The 23534-nt window shown below is 40.2% G+C and overlaps 1 protein-coding gene across 3 annotated transcripts in view; it reads right to left on the bottom strand.

Annotated features, from left to right (window-relative positions):
• Papolg (poly(A) polymerase gamma) overlaps positions 1–13919 on the bottom strand; it is a 30206-nt gene extending 16287 nt beyond the window's left edge. For all 3 annotated transcript variants that reach the window (XM_026789567.1, XM_005367739.2, XM_026789568.1), the window contains exons 1-8: positions 13657–13919; positions 10276–10437; positions 8864–8930; positions 5960–6041; positions 5649–5758; positions 4385–4438; positions 2513–2624; positions 174–263 (exon numbers count right to left, since the gene is read on the bottom strand). In XM_026789567.1, coding sequence (XP_026645368.1) covers positions 174–263; positions 2513–2624; positions 4385–4438; positions 5649–5758; positions 5960–6041; positions 8864–8930; positions 10276–10437; positions 13657–13673 — 694 coding nt within the window. In that variant the 5' untranslated portion in view covers positions 13674–13919. The remainder of the gene's footprint in view (positions 1–173; positions 264–2512; positions 2625–4384; positions 4439–5648; positions 5759–5959; positions 6042–8863; positions 8931–10275; positions 10438–13656) is intronic.
• Positions 13920–23534: the final 9615 nt, after the last annotated feature.

Genomic DNA, 23534 nt, shown 5'->3' with positions numbered 1-23534 from the left:
CACATGGGAGGACAGAGTCACACATACACCAGTACACCTGGAAAGCAGCTTTTCCAGGTTTATTGGCCATCAACCTCAATAGCATCAGGAAAGTCAGAGTCTTCATATGCGCTTCAATTACTGGCAATAGAAAATTAGAATTTTAGGACACATAAAAGACTTCGGATACTTACGTTTTGCCCATAATTTGACTGCTCTTAGGGTGAGTCTAAAGGTTTCTTTATTTGGCACTAAGTGCAAAATTTCATCAGTAACTCTACACCCTGAAAAAGACAAAATATTGATTTTTCACTAAGGAACAAAACCTTGTCAATTCAAACTGTCTCCTAACCTTCAAACTCTCAAATGCTAAAAATATGAATGATAAGTCATGCTGCATAAAATTTTAAAACACACGTGAAGAGGTCCTTTACTTCTGAGAAATGTAAAGTACATGGCAATGAAATCTACTGCTGAAGTAGAGATGGGTCTGAGTTCCTTTTCAGTTTCTTCTTCATCTGACTTAATCAAAATGCCTCCACTTTATAAAACTGCTATTGTTTCAATACAATCCTTTCCACAGAGAAGTGTAATTTACTAGTACATTCAGGAAAACAAAATAAAGTGGACACAGTGGTGCTCACCTTTAATCCCAGCACTCAGGAGGCAGAGGCAGGCAGATCTCTAAGTTCCAGGCCAGCCTGGTCTACAGAGTGAGTTCCAGGACAGCCAGGGATACCCAGAGAACATTGTCTTAAATATCAAAAACAAACAAAAAAACCAAAAAATGTAAAACAAGAGACTAAATCAGTGGCTCTCAAACCTGAATAATCTGTGAGGTCAAATCAAGTTTACAAGAAAACTACACCTTTCATTGCCATTTTCACAGTGTTAACTTTGCATTGATGAGGTATTGGCAATAATGGCTAAAACTACCTTAGAGGTCAATCATGGCAGTGGCAACCGAGTATACAGGTATAAAATGTGTCTTCACTACTATCACAGTTGAGAAAAACAATCAAAAGGAAAGAGGTGTGTCATCATTTTTGTTGTATTTTAAAAGAATATCCAGGGGCTGGAGAGATGGCTCAGTGGTTAAGAGCATTGCCTGCTCTTCCAAAGGATCCGAGTTCGATTCCCAGCAACCACATGGTGGCTCACAACCATCTGTGAAGAGGTCTGGCGCCCTCTTCTGGCCTTCAGGCATACACACTGACAGAAAATTGTATACATAATAAATAAATAAATATTTTAAAAAAATAAAAATAAAAAAAAATAAAAGAATATCCAGCTTCTTGAAATTACAACTGGCAGATCAACAAGGTTACATACTGGGTATTCAGTAGATAATCTATGAAAACTTAGATAAATTCCTTGCCTCAAGGAAAACAATGACATTATTTATTATGGATTAAGAGAATTTAAGCTTTCAAGTTATATGGTTATGAATGACTTGTATCTGCTATTGGGAACCTGACAGCTTCTAATATTTTAAAGACTCTTATGACAGAATTGGTGCTAATATTAATTAATCACTACAATTTAAAATCCACTTCATAGTGAAATCTGTACTAACATTTGGAAGATAAAAATAACTTTGAGAACTAATATTTTCCAAATAGAGTACAATAGTTAAAAACAAACAAAAACAAAAAACAGGCAAAAGCAAAAAGGCATAAGGCAGATCACTGGATCTTAGTGTGACAAGGTATTAAGGTAACCAGAAAACAAAATCTATTTTAAATATAGGACCACTTAGGCCCCCTGAATACAGGCGACAATGGTGTGGCTTGGGCAGTGTGTGGGGCCACTGGCAGTAGGACCAGGATCTAATTCTAATGCGTGAACTGACTTTGTGGAGACCATTCTCTGTGGAGAGATACCTTGCTCAGCCTAGGAATCTGGGTAAGTCTGGGATGGCTTAGTCCTGCCTCAATGAGGTTTTGGGACAGACTTAGCTGACTTTCCAGGGGAGGCCTCACCCTCCCCTAGGCAGTGGATGGAGGGATGAGGTGGGAAGAATGGGAAGAGAGGAGGAAAGGGCAACTGGGATTGGTATGTTAAAAAAAAATTATAAAAAAATGTACTACTAATTTATATTTTTTCCAGTGAATTATAAATATTTTAAACAATTGTTTTTAATCATGATATGGGAAATACTGACATATAACCCAGGTGAACAAATGTATTTTGGGGTTCTCAATAAATGTTAAAGGTTTATGGGGCTCCTAAAAACTAAAATAGTTAAGTTTATGAACCACAATTCTAAACTTAATCTTTCAACTAAATGATACTTTTTAGGATGTTTAAATGTGATCATACTATTTTTAGAAGAAAACTATGACTAAATCTTCTGGATTTGGGACACGGCTGCAAGGTCTCTCACATACTGAGCTTGTGCTGAAAAACTGAGCTGTATTCCAACTATTCTAGATTGTTTGAGCCTTAAAATACTGCATTAATAATTCTGCAAAAAGGCTCTATTTACTTCATTGTTTTCAAGCAGGCATCTATGATTTCTTTAGAAACTCACCATTTAAGCTGCGGATACACCGTATATCAAGGCTTCTTAGGCGAGAGTCGTCTCTTAGATCTAAATTATCTGATATGGTTTGTATTGCCAGTCTTGCAAAGACTAGATCAATCTTTGGAAAGATATAAAAAAAAAAAGAAGATAAATATTACTTTTCATTCTCCTCAGCCCCAACTCAAAACGTAAAAAGTTCCAATTATTAATCTGAGACATTCTAATGAAACGTCAAAAGGTCTATGAAGGTGACTGGATGTGGGACAATTACTGTAAGTCTTGAAGTAGAGAGGAAGACCCAACACATGTTTACATTTACCCCCCTCTTAAAATTCAACTAAAGTATTAGGAAAATTTGATTTGGTTTTGGTTTAGTTTGTTTTTATCTTATGGCATAAACTACTAGGAAAAACAAAACAGAAGAAACAGCAGCAAAAGGCACAGAAGCTGGAAAGCAGGTAGACGGAAGGCAACAGACCCAGTAGACCAAAGAAAACAGATTTAAACATTTTATTCGGGAAATAAGGACAGGTAGCTATAAATAAATATATAAATAAATTTTAAAGCACATTTAGAAAATATAAAAAGTATTTTCAGAAATCATTACAAAGCTTGAAAGACAAGATAACACCAAAAGGCAGAATAAAAAATATGAAGATGTGGTTAATAAGTGAGAAAGAGGAATTTTGTGTGTGTGCGCGCTTTTATTTATTTATAATTTATAGAAAGCTGTTCTGGAGACTCAACAAACATTAAGATTCCATGAAAAAAGACACGTGTGCAAACAAAAGCAGGAAATTCAAAAGAACTCAATAAGAACTGAGTCTCCACACTAGAGGACTATTGCATGCCAAGCCCATCAATTAAAAACACACACCAAAGCATTTATCATCATACATTCTACAAGTATGCAGACAAAAGAATAACAACTACACAAGATACAAAACTGGTCACACATACAAAGAAGAAAGACTAAAAATGGCATTTTTTCAACAGCACAGAAGATATAAAACAATGAAGGCCTTAAAGTATGTAAAAAATCATTTCCTACCTAGAATGGTGCACTCAGCAAAATTATGAATTCAGTGATTTTTAAGCATGCAAGATAAAAAGAAAACAAATTCTTTTTCAGAAATCCAATGGATGAGCTCCAGTAAAATGGTACCGTATATCTAGAAAGAAGAACATTCTAGAGTAGGAATAGAAACTTTCAGGAAGATGGTAGAGAGAACAAGATGCCAGCTGTGCCAAGATGGGCAACAGGCAGCTGAGACGGGAACAGGTGAGAAGATTCAGTGAACATTTCTCAAGATGCTGACGACCAGAAAAGACTGGGCTTTAATTAGACATAGGTATAACAAACAACCAAACTAACAGAACTAAATAATCACTAACTCCTGAGGAAAAAAATGTGCCAAGGCAAAGGAATGGTAATTCAGTACACTCAGTACTGAGCTTTGAAAACTGTTTTAAGATAATGTAAACAGAACACTGTTCCAAATGAAATTATAACAGAGAAATTATTCTAGATGGCTATGGGATGTGGAAGGTTGTGTACAAAAAGCATGAGGGGAGAGATGGAAACTGGTTTACTGTCCATGGTGAGTAGCCAAGAGAAGTGGGAAAGGAGGTGAAAAGACTACTATTTAATTCTTTAAAAAGACTACTATTTAATTCATGTGCTGAGTGCCAGGACAGCTGGTAAACACCTGTAATCTTAATTCCTAGAAGACAACTAGAGTTACATAGTGAGATTACTTCAAAACCCAAGCCCCAAACCAAATCCAAAAAAAAATGTGCCAATGCTAAGTCTGATTTTAAAACAAAATTACAGGTTAAATATTTCGATTTTCAAATAAAAAACTATTAAATACTTACTTCAATACCATCAAATTCAAATTTTATAACAGGCACAAAGGCATCTTCTACAGCCTATAAAAGAAAAAGACAAAAATATCACATGGGTTGGCCCTTTATCCTTCCTGTCAATATAATGTCCCATTTTTTCTTCTAATTTGTATTTTATTCAGTTAAAAAAAAGTAAAAAGCATTTTGGTCTAATATGCAGGCTAAGGCCTTCTATTTTATAACGTGTGTAATTCAGGTCACAGGGATCATCTCTTCAGCTGTTATTTGATTTATCCTGTTGAGATTGTCTGTCAGAAACTGGAAGGCAGAACTTATCTGGGCACTATTTGTGGAATCTAAATTGAAAATGACTATTACAAAAAGTGTTAAGTGTAAACTGTATGGTAAGCCACTCCAGTACTCAGGAGAGAGAAGCAGGGGGCTCAAAAATTCAAGGTCACTGATGGCTACACAATGAGTTTGAGCAGGAGTTACGACGTGAGAGACCAAAAAAATTACAAAAAGCATTAGTGTTATTTTTTTTAATATTCAGAGCTCTAATATAATCTATCACAAAAAAAAAAATGCTAGGGGCTGGCTTAGTTCAGTACTTGACCTGAAAACACAGGGCCTGAGTTCAATCCACAGAGCCCAATATGGAGCACAATGGTGCACTGAGGAACCAGGAGGATCCCAAGGGCTCACTGACAGTAAATTTACTCTAACTGGTGACTCGAGGCCAATGAAGACTGTGTCTGACAGGAGGTAGACAACATTTTTGAGGACACTCAACCTTGTCCTGTGGCCTCCAAAAGCAACACGCCAAGTGCATGATCACCCCACACACTTGCAAATACACACATACAACTGCAGCCAGGGTTTTATAGATTGCTAGTATGGAAAGGTTACTTGCTAAATGAAGGCTAGATATACAGAGTCATTAATGGAATCTTACAGAGACTATCCTCCACAATTTGATACACATCAGCTATTTATCAGACATTATAGTAAGTGGTTTGAGTCTACTATCACATTAATCCTCAAAAATATCTCATAAAAGTTATTACCACATCTCCTATTTTTGAGATGAGAAACCCGAGGCTCAGACGGAGAGCTAAGAGCTACAGGTGTAGAGTCTAGATATAAAAGCAGTCTACAGAACTATAAACTCATGTTCTTCATTTCCGTGTATGTTAACAAGATATAACAACTTAAGAGGTATGTCAATAATCCTAAGTCCTTGCTTTTACAACTGTTTCTAACTTCAAAATATTAAATGTCAAAGGATACTTACTCTTAAGTTTCTAATGCCGTCTTGATGTTTCAATTTTTCAAAAAAAGATTGAAAAAAATCTGATCTCTCCACGTGTCTTGGGGCTACACAAAGTGCATCAATATCAGCTCCTACAGAAATAAAGTGATTTCTTAAGAAGGATATCCAATATTTTCATTAAAGTTTACATAAATACAGAACTAAGTATGGAAAATGAGCAATGTTTATTAACAATAGTAAGATAATGGGAACTATGTTCCTTACACACTAACTGTAAATAACTAAAACAGTTTACTAAAATTATCACTAGAACATAAATAAAGAGCAGTTACCTTTGGTGTGTACTCCAAGCCTATAAGATCCAAATGTGAAAATTTTACCACCAACAGTAGCCACAACAGAAGGGGGGAGATTCTAAAAGAAAAGGCATTCAATCACTTAAATTATTTTCCACTTTAATGTTTACAATCTTTTAATGAATAACTGATATACTGTATATTTGTCAATCTTAATTAAAAGATTGTATAAAATTACTTTAAGGCTCCTTCAAGCAACTCAACTATCAAAATTTTGGTCAAACTCATGTTCCCTTTTCGTTTCTGTTAAAAGTATGTTTAATTGTTTGATATTAGCATTTCAGCCTTCTTCAAGAATGAGGTCATTCTTGATGGGAGTCAATAAATTTATTAATGACTTACATTAATAAAAATAATAATTATACCAGGACATTTAAAATTTTATTTTACTTTTCTATGTTAAAAAAAAAAGGATGATCCTTGCTGGGTATGGTGGTGCACACCTTTCATCTCAGAACTGGAAGGCAGAGGCAAGAGGATCTCTGTGAGTTTCTGGCCAGTCTGGTCTATATAGAGTTTAATGACAGTCAGGATGACATAGACACTGCCTCAAAAAAGAAAAAGGAAGATCCTTGCATTCTTATGAGAAAGTGATATGATGAATTACAGGATAAAATATTTTTATATAGCTACAGAACTTAACTAAAACTATTTTATCTATGTTTTAGACTAGAGTATCTCAACAATATTCAAATGATCTTTGACTTAGCTCAAATCCTTTAGTTATTTCCCAAGTTAGAATATACATAAAAAGTATGCTATTGATAAAATGACTAGCTACTCTACCAACTGGATAGATGTTAAAATTAACTTTTTGTTTATTCATGACCAACATAATCATCTCTAGAACCTAACTTATCCAATGACCTTGAGGCATCAGAAATGAGCCAGCCGGCCTTTTCCAGCAAAAGTAAATAACAGAGATTCGATTAAATTTAATGACTGAAGTCTTCAGTCTTTAGAAGCTCATTGCCTTATTCTAAGTTAGAAGAAACGATCCTACACATTTATCCAAGGTATAAGATAAATGAGAATGCTAACAGAAAATGTCTAACTCCATATAGCTCATAGGGCAGAAATAGACTTTATAGTAGATACGCTGAAACACTCACATGAAACTGGGTACTGTCAAGGGAAAGAGGTGAGAATACTGTATGAACAAACAGAAACACATTTCAAGAGTTGGGGCCATTTGGTGAATGGGCAAATGGTTTACTCTAAGTAGTGTTCCTGGAAGCGTTGGGAAACAGTGAGGATCTTAGGGAGGCTGGGCTGACTGGGAAGTAGGAAGTTCTTAGGTCATGGGAAGTGCGCCCTCAAAGGAGATTAGATAGGATGCCACTGATTGTTTCCTAGATAGAGTTGTAACACTTGCTCTGACATTCACTCCACTCCTCTTACCACCATCTGCTGCCCCCGCCTCCCATCACCACCACTAGCTCAAAACTTTAGAGTTGTTTGAACTTGAATCTGAACATCCAAACTGTATGCTAGCTTAACCTTTTCTTCCTAAATAGTCTATCTCAGGAACTAGGTATAGTGCTAAGAAGCTGACAAGGAAAACTTTTACTACCTAGTTGAACATGGCCTATCTTATCCTAGTACAGCCAGTAAAATACTCATGATAATGCATGCAACAATAAAGAAAACTTATAGCCAGGCAGTGGTGGTGCACACCTTTAATCCAGCACTCAGGACACAGAAGCAGGTGTATCTCTGTGAGTTCAAGGCCAGTCTGGCCTCCAGAACAAGTTCTAGGACAGACAAGACTACACAGAGAAACCCTGTCTCTGGGGGGCAGTTGAGGGGGAGAAAGAAAAAAAATTCACAATCCAACATTCTCTAAAAAGGCAGAAAGATGAGGTAAGTTATAGGAGGAGAATACTGCAAACTTCTGTCTTACGGGCCAAGCATCTGCAATTAAGAGAATTCCACATGAGAAACACAGAAACTAATAAACAGCACTCGTCAAGTCAGAGATAACAAAGACAGTGGGGGCTGTGAGGCACTGGAGAGCAGGAACCCAGTCTCATTCCAGCTCCATTCTGCAGTACTCAAAAGCAAGCTCAGTGTTGCCAGATAGGACACTCTGTTTAAGTCTAAAGTCTGGTTTTTAAAGTAAAATCCCCTCGAACTGAAAAGTCTAGCTTAGTACATGTGAGTCAAACTAGACATGTTTATAGACTGGCAGCAACACTTGGTTATATCTGGGGTAAAACCCTTTTTTTTTTTTTTTTTTTGAATTTTCAAGACAGGGTTTCTCCGTAGCTTTTGGTTCCTGTCCTGAAACTAGCTCTTATAGTCCAGGCTGGCCTTGAACTCACAGAGATCCGCCTGCCTCTGCTTTCCGACTGCTGGGATTAAAGGCGTGCGCCACCACCGCCCGGCTGGGTAAAACCCTATTTATTTAGAAATTCAGTTGTCTAGGCCACTTTATTCCCAAATATGTCAGACAGCCTGGTTTTTGTTGTTGTACTGTTCACTGTGGTAGCTGGTGGCTAACTTATTGTAAATCGAAATGGAGAGCTACAAAATTACAATATTCATTTAAAATGAAATACTTATATTAAGATTTTGATATAGTTGTAAGATATGAAAGTCAAAAACTAATGGATTGAACCTGTGTTTCATTTATTCACATACTTTTACTGTTCTGCAAAAGGACAATCACAACAAAGAAAAAGAAAACTGCCCTTTGAAAACAAGGCAAACAGCATTCTTCCAAAAGGTACAAAGGGAGACATCCAAATATTGTATAAAATTACTACCGAACACAATGCAGAATCTAAAGCACTTCAGATAATTTGACTCTTAACACACCATTGCTAGGATAAATGCCTACAATATGAAACAACAAATTCTATGCAGTTTTAATCTTACCTTACTTTCACTGATGTCAGAAATCCATTGTTTCACTAAATTGTTCAATTTACCAAGAACAACCAGCCTATAATAAAAGATGAGAACTTTTAGATTTACACTTTAAGTCAAAAACAAAAACTAAATGATTTTAAAGAAATAAACATGCAGGGAAAAACTTTGCAATGACGCTATGTTAAGTCCATATTATATATGTGCTAATGCTATCACATCTGTTGATATACAGCACATCTGAGAGATCTAAGGGTGTCAGACATGCTACATGTGATGATAATACTTTGTGGTCTCTGAGTTGTCTTCAAAAATTAAAAATTCTAATATAAATCACGAAGTTACCTTTAATGAGGCTACAGAGACAAACTTAACTGTCAACTCTCTGCCTTACTACAGAATTACATCAATGCAGTGTGGTACTAGAGACTACAGCATTCTCTCTCGTTGATACTCACAGGTTTTTGTTTAATTAAAATAGGTTAACTATTGGCTAATTGTTATGAAATAGTACTTAACTAATGTAGTTTGTTATTATTAAATTTAAAACCAATGGAATACACATCCATATTTAAAAATGGTGTAGGCATCCTACAAATACATGGAACATTATCTCCTGATCCTTACAAACTTGCTTCCTTTTCAGTCTTCCCCCCAAACGGAACTTCATCCAGTAAAATGCAGGGAAATTTCTATTTGTCATTAAACAAGCCTGTCTTTAATACATCTAGATTATATTATTTATTTCTACTGCCATCCTCAGGTTTCAGATATTTCTAACCTGGGTTATTATAATGACCTCCTAGCTAGTCTCTCTGCTTCTGCTTTGTCCCCTGGCCCCGACACCCTTTATAGACTATGCCCGACACAATGGTTGGAGTAACTGTTAAAACATGAGTCAGATCATGCCAGTCTTCTACTCAAAACCCTAATACAATGGCTTACAAAGTACCCTTGTCCTCTAAACCCCTTCCTAATGCATTGTCTTAATCGCTCCCATTTACTTGCTCTGCTTTAGACACCCAAGACCTTTTGCTATATACTCCTTGAATATACCAACTACCCCTCACCTGAGGCTTTCTGCCAGAACGCTCTTCCTTCAAACATCCACATGGCTCCCTTCCTCAACTTTAATGTTTTCCTTAAGTGTCTCTTTCAATGAGGTCTTCTCTGAAGATGTCTACCTTCAAATTTATTTTTCTCACCAGTACTTACCATGTATCACACTGTAATTACTTATTTGACTAGTTGTTAGTCTCCTTTCCTAATCCCTATTAAAAATTTAAATTCCAAGACAGCCAAGGTTTTTCTTTTTTTTGGCATTTTTATGCAATTAGGCAGGAATCATTAAACATTCAGTATGTATGAGTCAATGATTAAATAGTATACTGTAAAAATATTTTATAGTTTCAATGGCATACCTGTGGTTCAATTCTTCCTCATCTTCAAATACTCCAAACGGTTTCATGGCATCAATTAATTTCTGTGTATAAATATGATCAATTTCCTTAGGACATGCCAAACTAATAGGAGAGGTAATTCCATAATGCTTTTGTTGATGCTGGCTGTCCAGCATAGTGTTTCTGTTCAAGAAAAAAGAAACAGAGAGAAGAAAATTTAAGTATTGTTTCATACCAATACACTGAACCTTTTAATCCAGTAAGGTTATATGAGCCACACTGAAAGTTTGTTAACATTACCAAAGAAGCCACTTAACAAAAGGGAAAGGTGAGTATTTGGTCTTCACGAAGGGCTTTCACACAGCCTCTAGCTTTCGTGGTTGTCTTTTGAAGCCCATAGCAGTATATGTTGGCATCAAGACAACTGTAACAACACCACTCAGTTCAAATGCAAAGAGCCTCGGTGGGACCAGTGCCAGGGCTACCTCCATTATACCCTGCAGACTGAGTCAAGAACCATATAGATTACAGTCTTTGAAAAGCAGTCAAACACTTGAAAGACACTCTTAGCAAAAACAATAGTGTTCCAACAAGTAAAGGAACAAAACATTCCCTCAGAAGGTCTTTAGGACACACTTTAAAAAGAAATCACAACTACGCTAGACTTTGAGAAATCTACATTAACAAAATCTTTTCCTCGTATCAGAATTTACAGTTCTAATATTTTGTGGCTGTAGTGAATATTCTCTTCATTTTAGATTGGAACTCATACCATTTTCACACTGAATAATTGTTGAATTTTTTATACTAAATAGCAACATTTTAAAGGATACAAGTGACCCTTAATAGACCTTACCCAGTAGGAAATTACAATCTTGAATAAAGCACCACAGATTTCTGACTATGTCTATGACTAAAAGATGTGCTAACCTGTTAAGTACTTTTCTTCATACTTGCATAAAGAACTATTTAGAACAATAAGAATGTAACCTCAAAACAAAAGGTGGTCTTTTAATTGTAGTAAATTAACCCTTTAAAAAATAACAGGAAAACAAAGATTAATAAATGGGACAGTCATAGCAGCCCAGGCCTCTAATCCCTTCTTTTAGAAAGTTGAAGAATCTGAATTCAAAGCCTATGCTACATAACAACACCTTTTCACCAAAAAATAGTGTAATCCGATACTAGGATTTCTTTTTCAAGACACAGTCACTATGTATCTCTGGCTGTCCTAAAATTATGCAGAACAGGCTGAACTCCAGTTTAGAGATCCACCTGCCTCTGCTCCATGGGGATGGAATTAGAGGTGTGAGCCACTATGCATGGCTCTAGGATTAATTTCTAATATTCTATAGGCCAGTAGGGCTATTGTGATTAATAATTGCATTATATATATTTACATAATGATCAGCAAATGTAATAGACATGCCAATTACTTTATATAAATTATGTACAAATGTGTCAATTTAAAAATATAAACACCACAAAAATAAAACAGCAGTTAATTCTTTTTGCACTAAAAGCTTAAAACATGGGCTTGGGGCTGGAGGCATAACTCAGTGACAGAGTGACATCTAGCATGTGTAGGGCTGAGAGTCCTATCTCTGCACCAGAAACAAAACAACAGGGGTTTATCACCAGTTAGCCTACAACCTAAGATGTGTTCTTCAGCTGAAGATTTTATTAGGTGGGGAGAAAGAATAATATAGAAGATAAGATAGCTGAGCCAGGTTTGGTGGCTGGCATAGGGCCTAATCCCGGCAGTCCAGAGGTAGAAGCAGAAGCAAGTTTGGGCTGCGCAAAACCTCACTTCAACAATCAGCCTATATACCTTTGAAATGACTTAATGAAAATAAGGGGAGTGTCAAAACCAACTTCAGTTTCATCTTGCTGTAGAACAAACAAAACTTCAATTAATTATTTCAAGTTGTATTTCTCCTCCCTAAAGATTTGCTTTTCTCTACCTAAGAGAGATAAGGGTGTTTGGGTATGAGAAATACATGACACGGACAGATGTTCAATATCAATCCCAAGAACTCTTGGGAGGTGGGTCTCAACCTCTTCCCACCTCTCCATTATCCCTTCCATAACTACTTCAGCTCTGACAATATATTTTTGTTGCCTGCACTTGAATCTTCAAAAAGTTGGCTATCTAGGGTTCTGAACCCCTCTTGTGGGAAAATGGGGAAATAAACAACATACCTCCCCCACATACCCTTCAACCTATCAATTTCACTTATAAGACCTTACAAAAAACTTTACTGCAGGTAACCAAATAAGCAAATAGAATGTTCATTGACAAAGTTTGTTAAAAAAACAAAAACCAACCTTTTAAAAAACCTAAAATCGTCACTAAAAGGACTGCTGCACTGGGGTGTGTTTATAAATGGAATACATTAGTTAATAAGAATTTATTGGAAATGAAAACAATAACAGAGAAAGGTCAGAGAGAACATGCTCTAAAGAAGCAGGCTGCAGACTACTTGGATGCCACCCATAAACAGTTTAAAACAGTACAGTGGTCTATGGACACGAGACTATGTATTATTAACATTAAAAACGCAGCAACAATACCACCAAATTCAGTACTCTGGGGCCGTGGAAGAGCGGCATGAATGGGATCAGAGAAGGGCTAGGCGAGTCCTGCAGATGTACTGGAAGGCTCGACTTCTTTTAAAGAAAGATTAAAGAGGGAAGAAGACACCCCATGCTGTTCTTTGGGAGAAGCGGGTGGTGGTTACACAGATGGTGTTTTTGTTTTTCTGTGCATTTTCCTGCATGTTTAGATTACCTCCGGTTAAAGTGAAACGTAGGAAGCTCTAATACATTTCTGGCAAGTACAGAAACTGCTTCTGACTTCTCTAAGTGTGAGCGGGGGGATCCAGCCCGGGAGACAGTGTGATTCCGTGGGAAGGGATGGGATAGGGGGCCCAGCCCTTCTCGGGGAGCAACCAACCCCAAACCTGGGGCTGGGCTAGGTCACTCCCTCCGGAAGACCTGGAGATAGCGGGTCCGGCAGGGAGGAGGGGGAGGCAGAGGGATGATCTTTGCGCCAATGCAGACAGGAGCAGGCGGGCTCAGACCCGGCTGGGGCAGGAGAGTGACCGACCGTTTGTCCTCCTCAGCCACACGCGCCTTTCCCCCCTCATCCCGGTCTGGGGGCGTCCTCAGAAGCGGGCGGCAGGGGGCGGGCGGCAGGGGGCTGACGGCGACTCCCGAGTCCCCCGCCGGGCGGCCGGCAGAGCCGGGGGTCCGGGAGGTGCCCTTGCGGAGTGGCGGGCAGCGGGCAGCAGACGTCCCGGCCAGCTGCGCAGGGTGCGGGGCGCAGGGGCTGGGAGCCGCGGGGCTGCCCACCTCAGCGCACCTCTCTCCACCTCGCCCTCAACCGCCGCCCCCACTTACGCAGACATCTCTTTCATCGCTTCCTGCGTCTCTCTCCAGCGAGTGTCTTTCGCTCTGGGGTCCTGTTCTTGCCCTCTCTTCCTTCCTCTGTCCACTTCCCTTTGCTCGCTTGCAGCTCGCTTGCTCGCTCACTTCCCCACTCACTACGGCCGAGGCAGTCAACCGAGTAGTGAAAACACCACAAAACCGGCTCTATTTATGACAATACAGCGCGGCCGCCGCCAATATGGCGCTGCTTCCCAGGCTGCCTCTCGCCCTCTGCGGCCCCGCCCCTGGAGCCGCGGGACCGCCCTCGGCCACGCCCCCAGCCGTGAGCTCCGGGCTCCCGCCTACCTCAAGTGTGCGCTCTTGCCGCGAACGCGGCTGTCAGAGTCAAGTGGTGCCTTTCTGGGGGACTGTCGAGCCAGTCAAACCTCTAGGAAGCTTATTCTCCAATCTTTCCTTGCTTTTGCAATGCAAACATCCAGAAAAGACCACCGCTTTTCCTAACACCTTTTCAACTCTTCCATTATCCCACATCTTTAAGTCACAGGCAAAGTGGGAAGATTTTGTCGCCAGAGCGACACACCCAAGAATGTGAGACTTTAACATAGTCATTTCAGGGTAGAAAGCTTATAAATAAAGTAGGCTGACTTGTTCCCTTCTTCCTCACAGCGCCACCTCCAAGCCCTGATTTATGATTTTGTGCTGTTTAGCTGAGAGGCTGAACATAACTGCTACCCGTTAGCCAAAAGGTAAACCCAAGACCCACCCTTCCCCGCTCTCCCCCCACAAAAATCTCACATTTTCAAATAGTTAAAAATAATGTTATTTGTGATTATGAGGATAAAAACGAGGGAGAAAGTTATCGATTTTAAAATGAGAAGGAATAAAAGTAATTTCAAACCGTAAGTCTTTTTCCTCTGGAGTAAAGCTTGTTTGTTTGGAGAAAGTGACTCGGTCATAGGAAAGGAGGAATTATTTGTTTATGGATTTATTTATTGAAGCCGGGCTGTGGTGGCACACACCTTTAATCCCAGCACTCAGGAGGCAGAGGCAGGTGGATCTCTGTGAGTTTGAGGCTAGCCTGGACTACAGAGTGAGTTCCTGAACAGCCAGACATACAAACAAACAAACAAAGCCCCAAAAATTTATTGAAAATCTGGTCTGTCAGTTTGTCATGCTCCAGTTTCTTTCTGATGCATAAAAGAAAACGTGTTATTATTTGACCTCATCAAGTTTAGAATTTCTCCATCAGAAGCTGGAGAAAAACTTCAGATACAAATAATATTCTCCCGCTGCAGAAGCATGTGCACACGCTGTAGAAACTGGATCCCTATCTTCAAGAGTCTACTGTCTATTGCATGAGAGCAAATGTACACAAATACAGATGGGGTCCCGTTGCAATGAGGGCACCAGAAGAGGCTCACCTAAACATGGTGGAAGAGTGATGCACGATTAATAAAAACTCAGAGAAAGAATTGGGGGTTCAACCTGAAGGTCAGAAAAGTAAAACAGCCAGACACTGGGTCTTACCTCAACCTCAGTCCGAAATGGCGACCTCAGTCCCAAATGACGATCCCACTTCCAGGAATCTCAGAATGAGACTGCCTGAGAGCTGTCTCTCATTTTGTATTCCTCTCTAAATCTGGGGATTAAGGCGTGCACCACTGGAATTAAAGGTATGCACTGCCCGGTTTCTATGGCAACTGGTGTGGTTACTGGGATTAAAGGTGTGTGTTACCACTGCCTGGTCTGTAAGGCTGACCAGTGGGGCTGTTTTACTCTCTGAACTTCAGGCAAGCTTTATTTATTAAGATAAAATGAATTGCCACTACAGAAGGGTCACTACCATCTTCCTAAAGGAGGGGATGCCATTTGCACTGGCAGAATTTGAAGAGGAGAGATTTCAGCCGGTGAGGAGTAAACAAAGACTTTCCTGGAAGGCATTGGGTAGCATCTAGGACGGGATTTGGTTCAAAGGAAACGCGCTTTTGCTATTTGTTAGCCTTGTGGCCTCTAGAAGTTTAAAATAAAGATTTAGCTTAATCTTAGACTTTTTCTTTTAAAACAATAATTATATATTTTTTTTTTAGCCTGCATGTGCGAGACAGGAAAACTACCGGGAGTCTGTTCTCCCTTTCCACCGTGCGGGTCTCAGGGATCAAAATGAGTTCCTTGGCTCTGGAAGTAAACGTCTTCGTTGAGCCGTAATAACAGTCTCTAATGTTAAGCTTTTCAGAGTATGTGAATATGCATATCTAATAAGAGTACTTTGCTACACGGCCATCATATTGCCACATTCAGTCGCCATTGATAGAATCAGGAGAGGAAGTGACACCCAAAGCTTTGGGGTTCCTAAAGGTCTCTCAGCCCTCTTTCTTTCATCTACGGTGACCAAGTGGATTTGCTTGTTCTTCACTATGAATGGTGGAGGGGAAATCTTTTAGCAAGACCTACACCTGTAATCGATTGTCTCCTCAAAGAAGGAAGCTTGCCTTCAGCGGTTTAGCTTTATTTTACTGCCCAATTAATTCAGCACTGCATTTTAACACAAATCCCTGGGTTCTTAACATAAAGCCTCTGTGGCTAGTACAGTTGTAGTCAAGCTTCTGTATCCGCACACCATATCTTCAGAATCAGCCAACTTCATATTTAAACTGGTCTAGATAAAATTCTACCTATGCAGATGATGCCCATGCGGTTTTTCTTTGCTATTCCCTAAACTACTTTTTGTTTTTGTTGTTTTGGAGTTTGGGGTTCTCTGTGTATCCCTGGCTGCCCTGGAGCTCACTCTGTAGACCTGGCTGACCTTGAACTCACAGATCTGCCTGTCTCTGCAGTGCTGGGATTAAAGGTGTGTGTGTTATGTCCTGCTTCCCTAAACTATTTCCATTATTCGAGATCCTACAAATAATCTAGGGCCAATTAAAGGAGGATGTCCATAGGTTATATGCGGTATGTTAGACTTTTTCTTGGTCATCAGTCCCCATTTACACAGCATTTCACATTGCTTTGGGCAGCATATTCTATAGATAGTTTAAAGTGTATGGGATGATGTTCAGAGGTTACAGGCCATTGTAGTGCCGTTTTATAGGCCTGAAGCTGTCAGTGTCGGACCCGGTAAGAGCTCCTGAGACTAACTTCACAGGACATGAAGGGAGGACTGTGCTTTGTTCGTACAATTTGCTGCTCTTTCTTTTCCCCAAGTCAATTTGGTGTAGAGGAGGGAGCAGGGCAGGCTTCTATTTACTCTCCTGTGCCTAGAATACATAAAACTAGGAGCATAATTTGACCAATTCAAGAGCCTTTTGGTTTTGCGTTTTAGATGTATTTTCACCTTTATTATGTGTATGCGTGTGTGCCTGTGTGCCTGTGTGACGATATCCACACATTCATGCAGGAGCCCTTGGAGCCTAGGGCACCCTCGAGCTGGAGTTTTAGGTGGCTGTGATTTGCCTGATGGAGACGCTAGGAATCTGTTTCTGACCGGCAGTACTTTAAATCACTGAGCTGTCTCCCTAGTCTCCAATGACTAAAAGTTATTTGCAGAAAATTATGCAAATATGAAAAAATTAACAGAAAATTTATTATTTGTGTAGACGTGTGGAGGTCAGAGGATATCTTTTCAGAGTGAAGTCTCTCTTTCCAACGTTGTGTAGGTTCAGGAATAAAACTTAGGTTACCAGGTAAACAGTTTTCCCTGCTGGGTCATCTTGCCAGCCCCCAAAAGCCTGTTTGTTTGGAAGAATTTGTTCTTGAAAAGATCCCCAATACCAAATCTCTGGGTTTTCAAGGTTCATGCTTCAGAGGTGAGGTTCCAGCGGTCTCTGAATAATTTTTTTAATTAAGAAAACTTGCTAGTATTAGGCTTAATGGTGCATAATCCCAGCACCGAGGAGGTAGAGGTCTATAATTCCAGCACTTAGGAGGTTGAGACAGGAGAATCAGGAGTTCTACCTCCTCCTTATTTACGTAGTGTTCAAGGCCAGCAGAACAAAATCTAGCTTCATTAGCAGAGGCTTAGCTCTGGAAGTGGAGATGTGAAATGCCTCTAACCAAGCCAAGGTAGCCATCAACATCTTTCCAGGGAGATGTCTTAAGGCCTTTGGTTAGGTTAGCATCCCCGTTCACGTGTTTGGAAAGACGGGAAAAGTCTTTACACCAATTTAAAAACCTTCCCCCAGAACTCAGGGGGATTAACACATAAATTCAGAGGACAGGGAGGTAGATTTCTTGCTTCTCTCCAAATGGAAGCCGAGATTAATTATGAGGCTCACCTGTCCCTGGAAACAGGTCGGATAATAGCTGCTGGCTGCACGCTGCCACAGCCCCACAGTTCTAAGCAACTCACTCATTTTGATCAACTCATTCTTTCTCAGCAGGCCTGAAATGGAGCCATAGGACACAGTGCTCGGTTTACAATCACGTTCATTTTGCATTTTGTTTGTCTTTAGCCGTTGGAGATTAAGGAGTAAAAAGGGATTTCGGTTTTCAACCACCCTCCTTCTAATCACCTGACACACTGTTCCTGGCAGTTTCTTTTTCTTTCTTTCTTTTTTTTTTAGATTTCTTTTTAAAATTTATTTATTAATTTATTAATTATTTATGAAAGATTTCTGCCTCCTCCCCGCCACCGCCTCCCATTTCCCTCCCCCTCTCCTGGTCAACTCCCCCTCCCTCGTCAGCCCAAAGAGCAATCAGGGTTCCCTGCCCTGTGGGAAGTCCAAGGACCACCCACCTCCATCCAGGTCTAGTAAGGTGAGCATCCAAACTGCCTAGGCTCCCACAAAGCCAGTACCTGCAGTAGGATCAAAAACCCATTGCCATTGTTCTTGAGTTCTCAGTAGTCCTCATTGCCCGCTATGTTCAGCGAGTCCGGTTGTTCCTGGCAGTTTCATCACTTGGGTTTCCCCAACCCAATCAGGTACGCAGTTGCTTTGTCTAATGTAGGTTATATTGCAGAAAAAAAAGACAAGCCTCCTCAGAACTTCAGCTGCTGCTCTGGGTTCCACAAAAACTACTGAGAAAATACGCCTTTGTCGAACTTTTGTAATATTTTAGCTAACATTTTAAATAAATCAGACACTTCTAAAGTATTTTACAAAGACTATTGCTGCGTTCATTTTACACAAGCAGGGAATCAAATCACCTTATGATGTTGGTAGGGTGAAATTTTATTCAGAATTCAGAGTCTGGAAGCATGAGTTTGTTGTTATTCCAACTCTGGACACAGTTTTCCAAACTGAAGGAAAACAACCTTCATTCTATTAGGAACAAAATCAGATACACACACACACACACACACACACACACACACACACAGAGAGACAGAGACAGAGACAGAGAGAAAGGGAGCGAGAACTACAGCCAATATCCCTCATGAATATAGATGCAAAACTCCTTAATAAAATACTTGCAAACTGAGTACAGGTACATTTCAAAAAGATCATCTACTATGATCAAGTTGGATTTATCCCTGAGATTCAGGGATGGATGAGTCAATGGACAGGGACCATTACAGAAATCCACAATTCGCCAGGTGGTGGCGGCACACACCTTCAATCCCAACACCAGGGAGGGGGAGGCAGAAGTAGGTGGATCTCTGTGAGTTCAAGGCCAGCCTGGTCTACAAGAGCTAGTTCCAGGACAACAGGTTCCAAAGCTACAGAGAAACCCTGTCTCGAAAAACAAAAACAAAAAGAAAGAAAGAAAGAAAGGAAGGAAGGAAGGAAGGAAGGAAGGAAGAAAGAAAGAAAGAAAGAAAGAAAGAAAGAAAGAAAGAAAGAAAGAAAGAAAAAGAAATCCCCAACTCAAAATGCAGAGAACAACTGCCTGTGGGCTGGCCAACATCTATAGTACAACCCTACATCCAAGGCTGAGGGAACATTGTGAAAAGATTGTAAGGGCCAGGATGTCTGCTGTGGGGTGTGTCGTGTGTCTACTATATATGACAGGGAAGCAGAACCCATGAAATCTAAAAACGATGGCCACCTAAACTGGACCTGCATATTGACAACTGACATGCCAACTGGTGAGGGGAATGTCAGTTGCCCTCAAAACACAAAACATTTTTTTAAATTTTACTAATTTTGTTTGAGATTGAAGGCATGCACTATACCAGACAAACTATAGGAAATTAATGGCTGCCCAGAGAGAGAACCCTCCAGAGACAGTCCCTGGATACGTTACCCAATCCCAAGAGGTCTGCTTTAGACACCTGTACATACGAGCAACGCTGAAGGGACTCAGCAGCCTATGCAGAACAATACTTAAAGGCGAGGCTGAGCTGTGTGTGGGCATGCATTTAATCCCAGGATCCAGGAGGCAGGTGCAGTCAGAGCTCTGAGTTCCAGGACAGCCTGCTCTACATAGTGAGTTCCAGGACAGCCAGGGCTACATAAAGAGCCCCTGGCTCAAAAAAAAAACAAAACAAAAAACAACAGCAAAGAAGACCCTGAATTTGAGAGGGAGTGGAACAGACAGGGAAGGAATTGGAGAGGAAGAGGTGGATGGAAATGATATAAACAGTAACTCTAGAGTGGAGGTTCTCAACCATCCTAACGCTGTGACCCTGGTGACCCCAACCATAAAATTATTTTTATGGCTACTTCATGACTGTAATTTTATTACTAAGTGGTGTCTCTGCTCCTAAGACCATCAGAAATATGTGGTGGTTTTCTGATGATTGGAACCCACAGATTGAGAATTGCTACTCTAGAGTAACAAAATTTATCAGAACTTATAGAATGAATCTCTCTTCTTCTCCCTCTTTCTCTCCATATGTTTGGAGAGAATATATACATGGAGATTTATTAGGATTACTCACAGGCTGTGATCCAGTGTATCCAACAATGGCTGGCTGTGAATGGAAAGACCAACAACTCAGAAGTTGCTCAGCCCATGAGGCTGGATATCTCCACTGGCTTTCAGTATATACCGGAATACTGAAGAAGTAGACTCTAATGCCAATGGACTTGCCAGCAAGGCAAGAGCAAGCACACAGAGAACAGAAGCTTCCTTCTGTCATGTCTTTATACAGGCCTCCATGAGATTAGATCTGGATAAAGGTGTGTGCGCCTCAAAGATCCAGTTTAGAAGTCGATCTTCCCACTTCAAATTAATCAGAAATTCCTCACAGATGTGCTCTTCATTTTTGGGTTTTAGTTGATTCCAGATGTAGGCAAGGTGACAGCCTATCACCACATGTATTTAGCTTTATTTATTTAAAAAAACACAGGCAAATGTAAGTCTTTGAGTTCTGTGACGGTATCCTAGCAATCCAAATAAAACCCATGGAGGAGGAGGCTGCAGGAATCCGGTTGTTGTCAGTGGGTCAGAACTTGAGGTCCTGGACTTGGGACCGGTCTTTGTTGGACTAATCTCTTAACCTGTGAGATCTGACCAGGTAGAGACTACATCTTTATAGAACTGAACAACATAACTCGGTGCCAGGGAGTCAGGGTGGGGCTGTAGGAGAAATCCCACAGGAGATCACAAGAACTTGGTGCCAGGGAGTCAGGGTGGAGCTGCAGGAGAAATCCCACAGGAGATCACAAGAGTATTTATTTGTGTTGACCGTGAGGCTAGAGGAGAAGAGTGGTTTGGGTTAAATTTTTACAAATAAGCGCAACAGGTGATTCTAGATTTTATATTGCATCCTGAGTCAGAAAAGTAAGCAGGTAAACATTTTTTTTCCTGCAGCAGGTATTTGTGCGATAAGTGGTAAAATTTTAATAAGGTTGTTATAGTTTGAATATGAATGTTCCGAAAAGGCTCTTGCATAAAAACACGGTTGGTACCTGATAACTCATGGTTCAGAAGTGGGATCCTGGGAAATGAATCATTAAGGCTCTAGTCTCCTCAGTGAATTAACTCATGGATGGGTTCATAATTGAACTGATTGTTGAGAGGGTGGTAAGAACTGTCGGATCTGGGGCCTCATTAGAGGCAGTAAATTTCAGTCCCTAAAAGAATTTATGTTTCCTCCCGTTGTTGCCTCTTGCTTCCTCTGCACCCTGGCAGTCATGAGATGAACACTTTTCCACTCTCAGACTTCCCTGCCACAGGTCCAGAAGCAAGAGGACCAAGTGACCAAATACCAAAAACTATGGATGAAAATACATCTTTGTCCGTCAGTTGATTTCCTCAGACATTTTGGAAAACCGGTTTTTAGGGCTTAGATGTGAAGTAACCCCTCAATAGGGCTCATGTCTTGTTAGCTGGGCTCTCAGTGAGATGATTAACGTAATCAATAGGTTATCGGGGGATGAGATCTGCCTAGGAAGAAAAAGGTTGACACCCAACTAAATACACAGTCCACATCAGCCTTTTCACCATTTTTATGGCCTAAAGAATGTGTGCTTGTTGGGCCCTAAAGCCCCACCTAGGAGGAGGTTCGCCCCAAGAGACACTCTCAGCACGGTTGATGCAATAGCAAGAGGAATTTTTATTTTGCCACGGCAGAGGTCTCTCAGCCTCAAGAGAAGGACCCCTGCTTTGTCTATTACAAGTTCCTTTAAAGGAAAAACCACAAAATCAGGGAGGGGGTAGTACAGAATCAAAGGAAAAGTCCAGAAATCATTTGTCAACTATTTTGACTAGTTCATTCAACGGTCAGCTAACTCTAATTGATCAATGCTATGGCGATTACAAGGAGGAACACCTGCAGGTTGTCTCACCCCAGTTCCAGGGTCTGGGTCTATTGAAGAAAGACTACAATGGGGATGGAAAGTACTCAAAGCTTCAGTGTATGTTTGGTTGGTTACCAGGGTCCTGGTTCCCAGGAAGGGGGGTGCAGTAATGCTAAGGTGCCCCAAAGTCTTTCATGCTCATAGACACCAAGATCTTCATAATCCCTCTAGACTATATACAACTCCAAAATAGAATTGATACATTTATTTATTAACAACTATGGCTGGTGGCACCCACACCCTTAATCCCAGCATTCAGGAGGCAGAGGCGGACAGATCTTGGTGAGTTCAAGGCCAGACAAGCCAAAGTGGCTGGGGGAAAGCCCATGAGGCCTCAACCCTCAACAAAAGAGCTACAGGCAACTGAGGAGTGCTGAGAGTGGGGACAATAGTTTTCCCCAGGGAAGAGCACACCAACTGGCTACCCAATACCAGATGGTCAGCCTGGAAACATACAGACAAGTAACATTACACAGACTAAGCAAGTTATATTTAGGAATATCTATGTATATACGTATGTGTGTGTGCGCGCACACACACACACACACACACACACACACACTCGTAGCAACAATTAATGAAGAAAGAGGCCATGTATAGATGGAAGTTTCTGTCCCACGGCCATTCAGTTCCAAATAAACAGACAGGGGCTTATAACAATTACAAACTATTTCTCAATAAGGCATTCTCATCTTGCTTCCTCTGTGTCTGTGTGGTGACTACACCTCTTTATCTAGTTGCCCTGCTTATACTTCCTGCCTGGCTATTGGCCATTCAGTATTTTATTAAACCAATACAAGTGACAAGTCTTTACAAGGCACAAGAGCATTATCCCATAGCATTTCCCCTTTTTTCTTTTCAAAACAAGAACCCTGAATCTAATCTTTTTTGTTTAGCCTTTTTCCTGATCATTATCTGAAAGAACTTGTAACCAACACTCTAAATGAAGACAAACATCCATAATCCTTTTTTTTTTTTTAAGGAATGTGGGTATAGCTTTCTAGACTTCTTCCTGCTGATTGAGGGCACTGATATTTTTATGGGAACCCAAAGAAAATTTAGAATTATAGTCAAGTACTGACTGGAGTATTCAGTGACAGTAGATCAAGCCAGCAGTCCTGAAACTTTTTGGAAATAGAACTCAGAGGAAATTGCAATGGAGGTGCTCTGAAACATTGGATCATCTTGGCCATCTGTTCTTATTGG

Source organism: Microtus ochrogaster, unplaced genomic scaffold, assembly GCF_000317375.1.
Source record: "Microtus ochrogaster isolate Prairie Vole_2 unplaced genomic scaffold, MicOch1.0 UNK22, whole genome shotgun sequence".
NCBI classification, from domain to species: Eukaryota; Metazoa; Chordata; class Mammalia; order Rodentia; family Cricetidae; genus Microtus; species Microtus ochrogaster.
The sequence above is the reverse complement of the archived record's forward strand: the minus strand, read 5'-3'. Positions and strand labels throughout refer to the sequence as shown.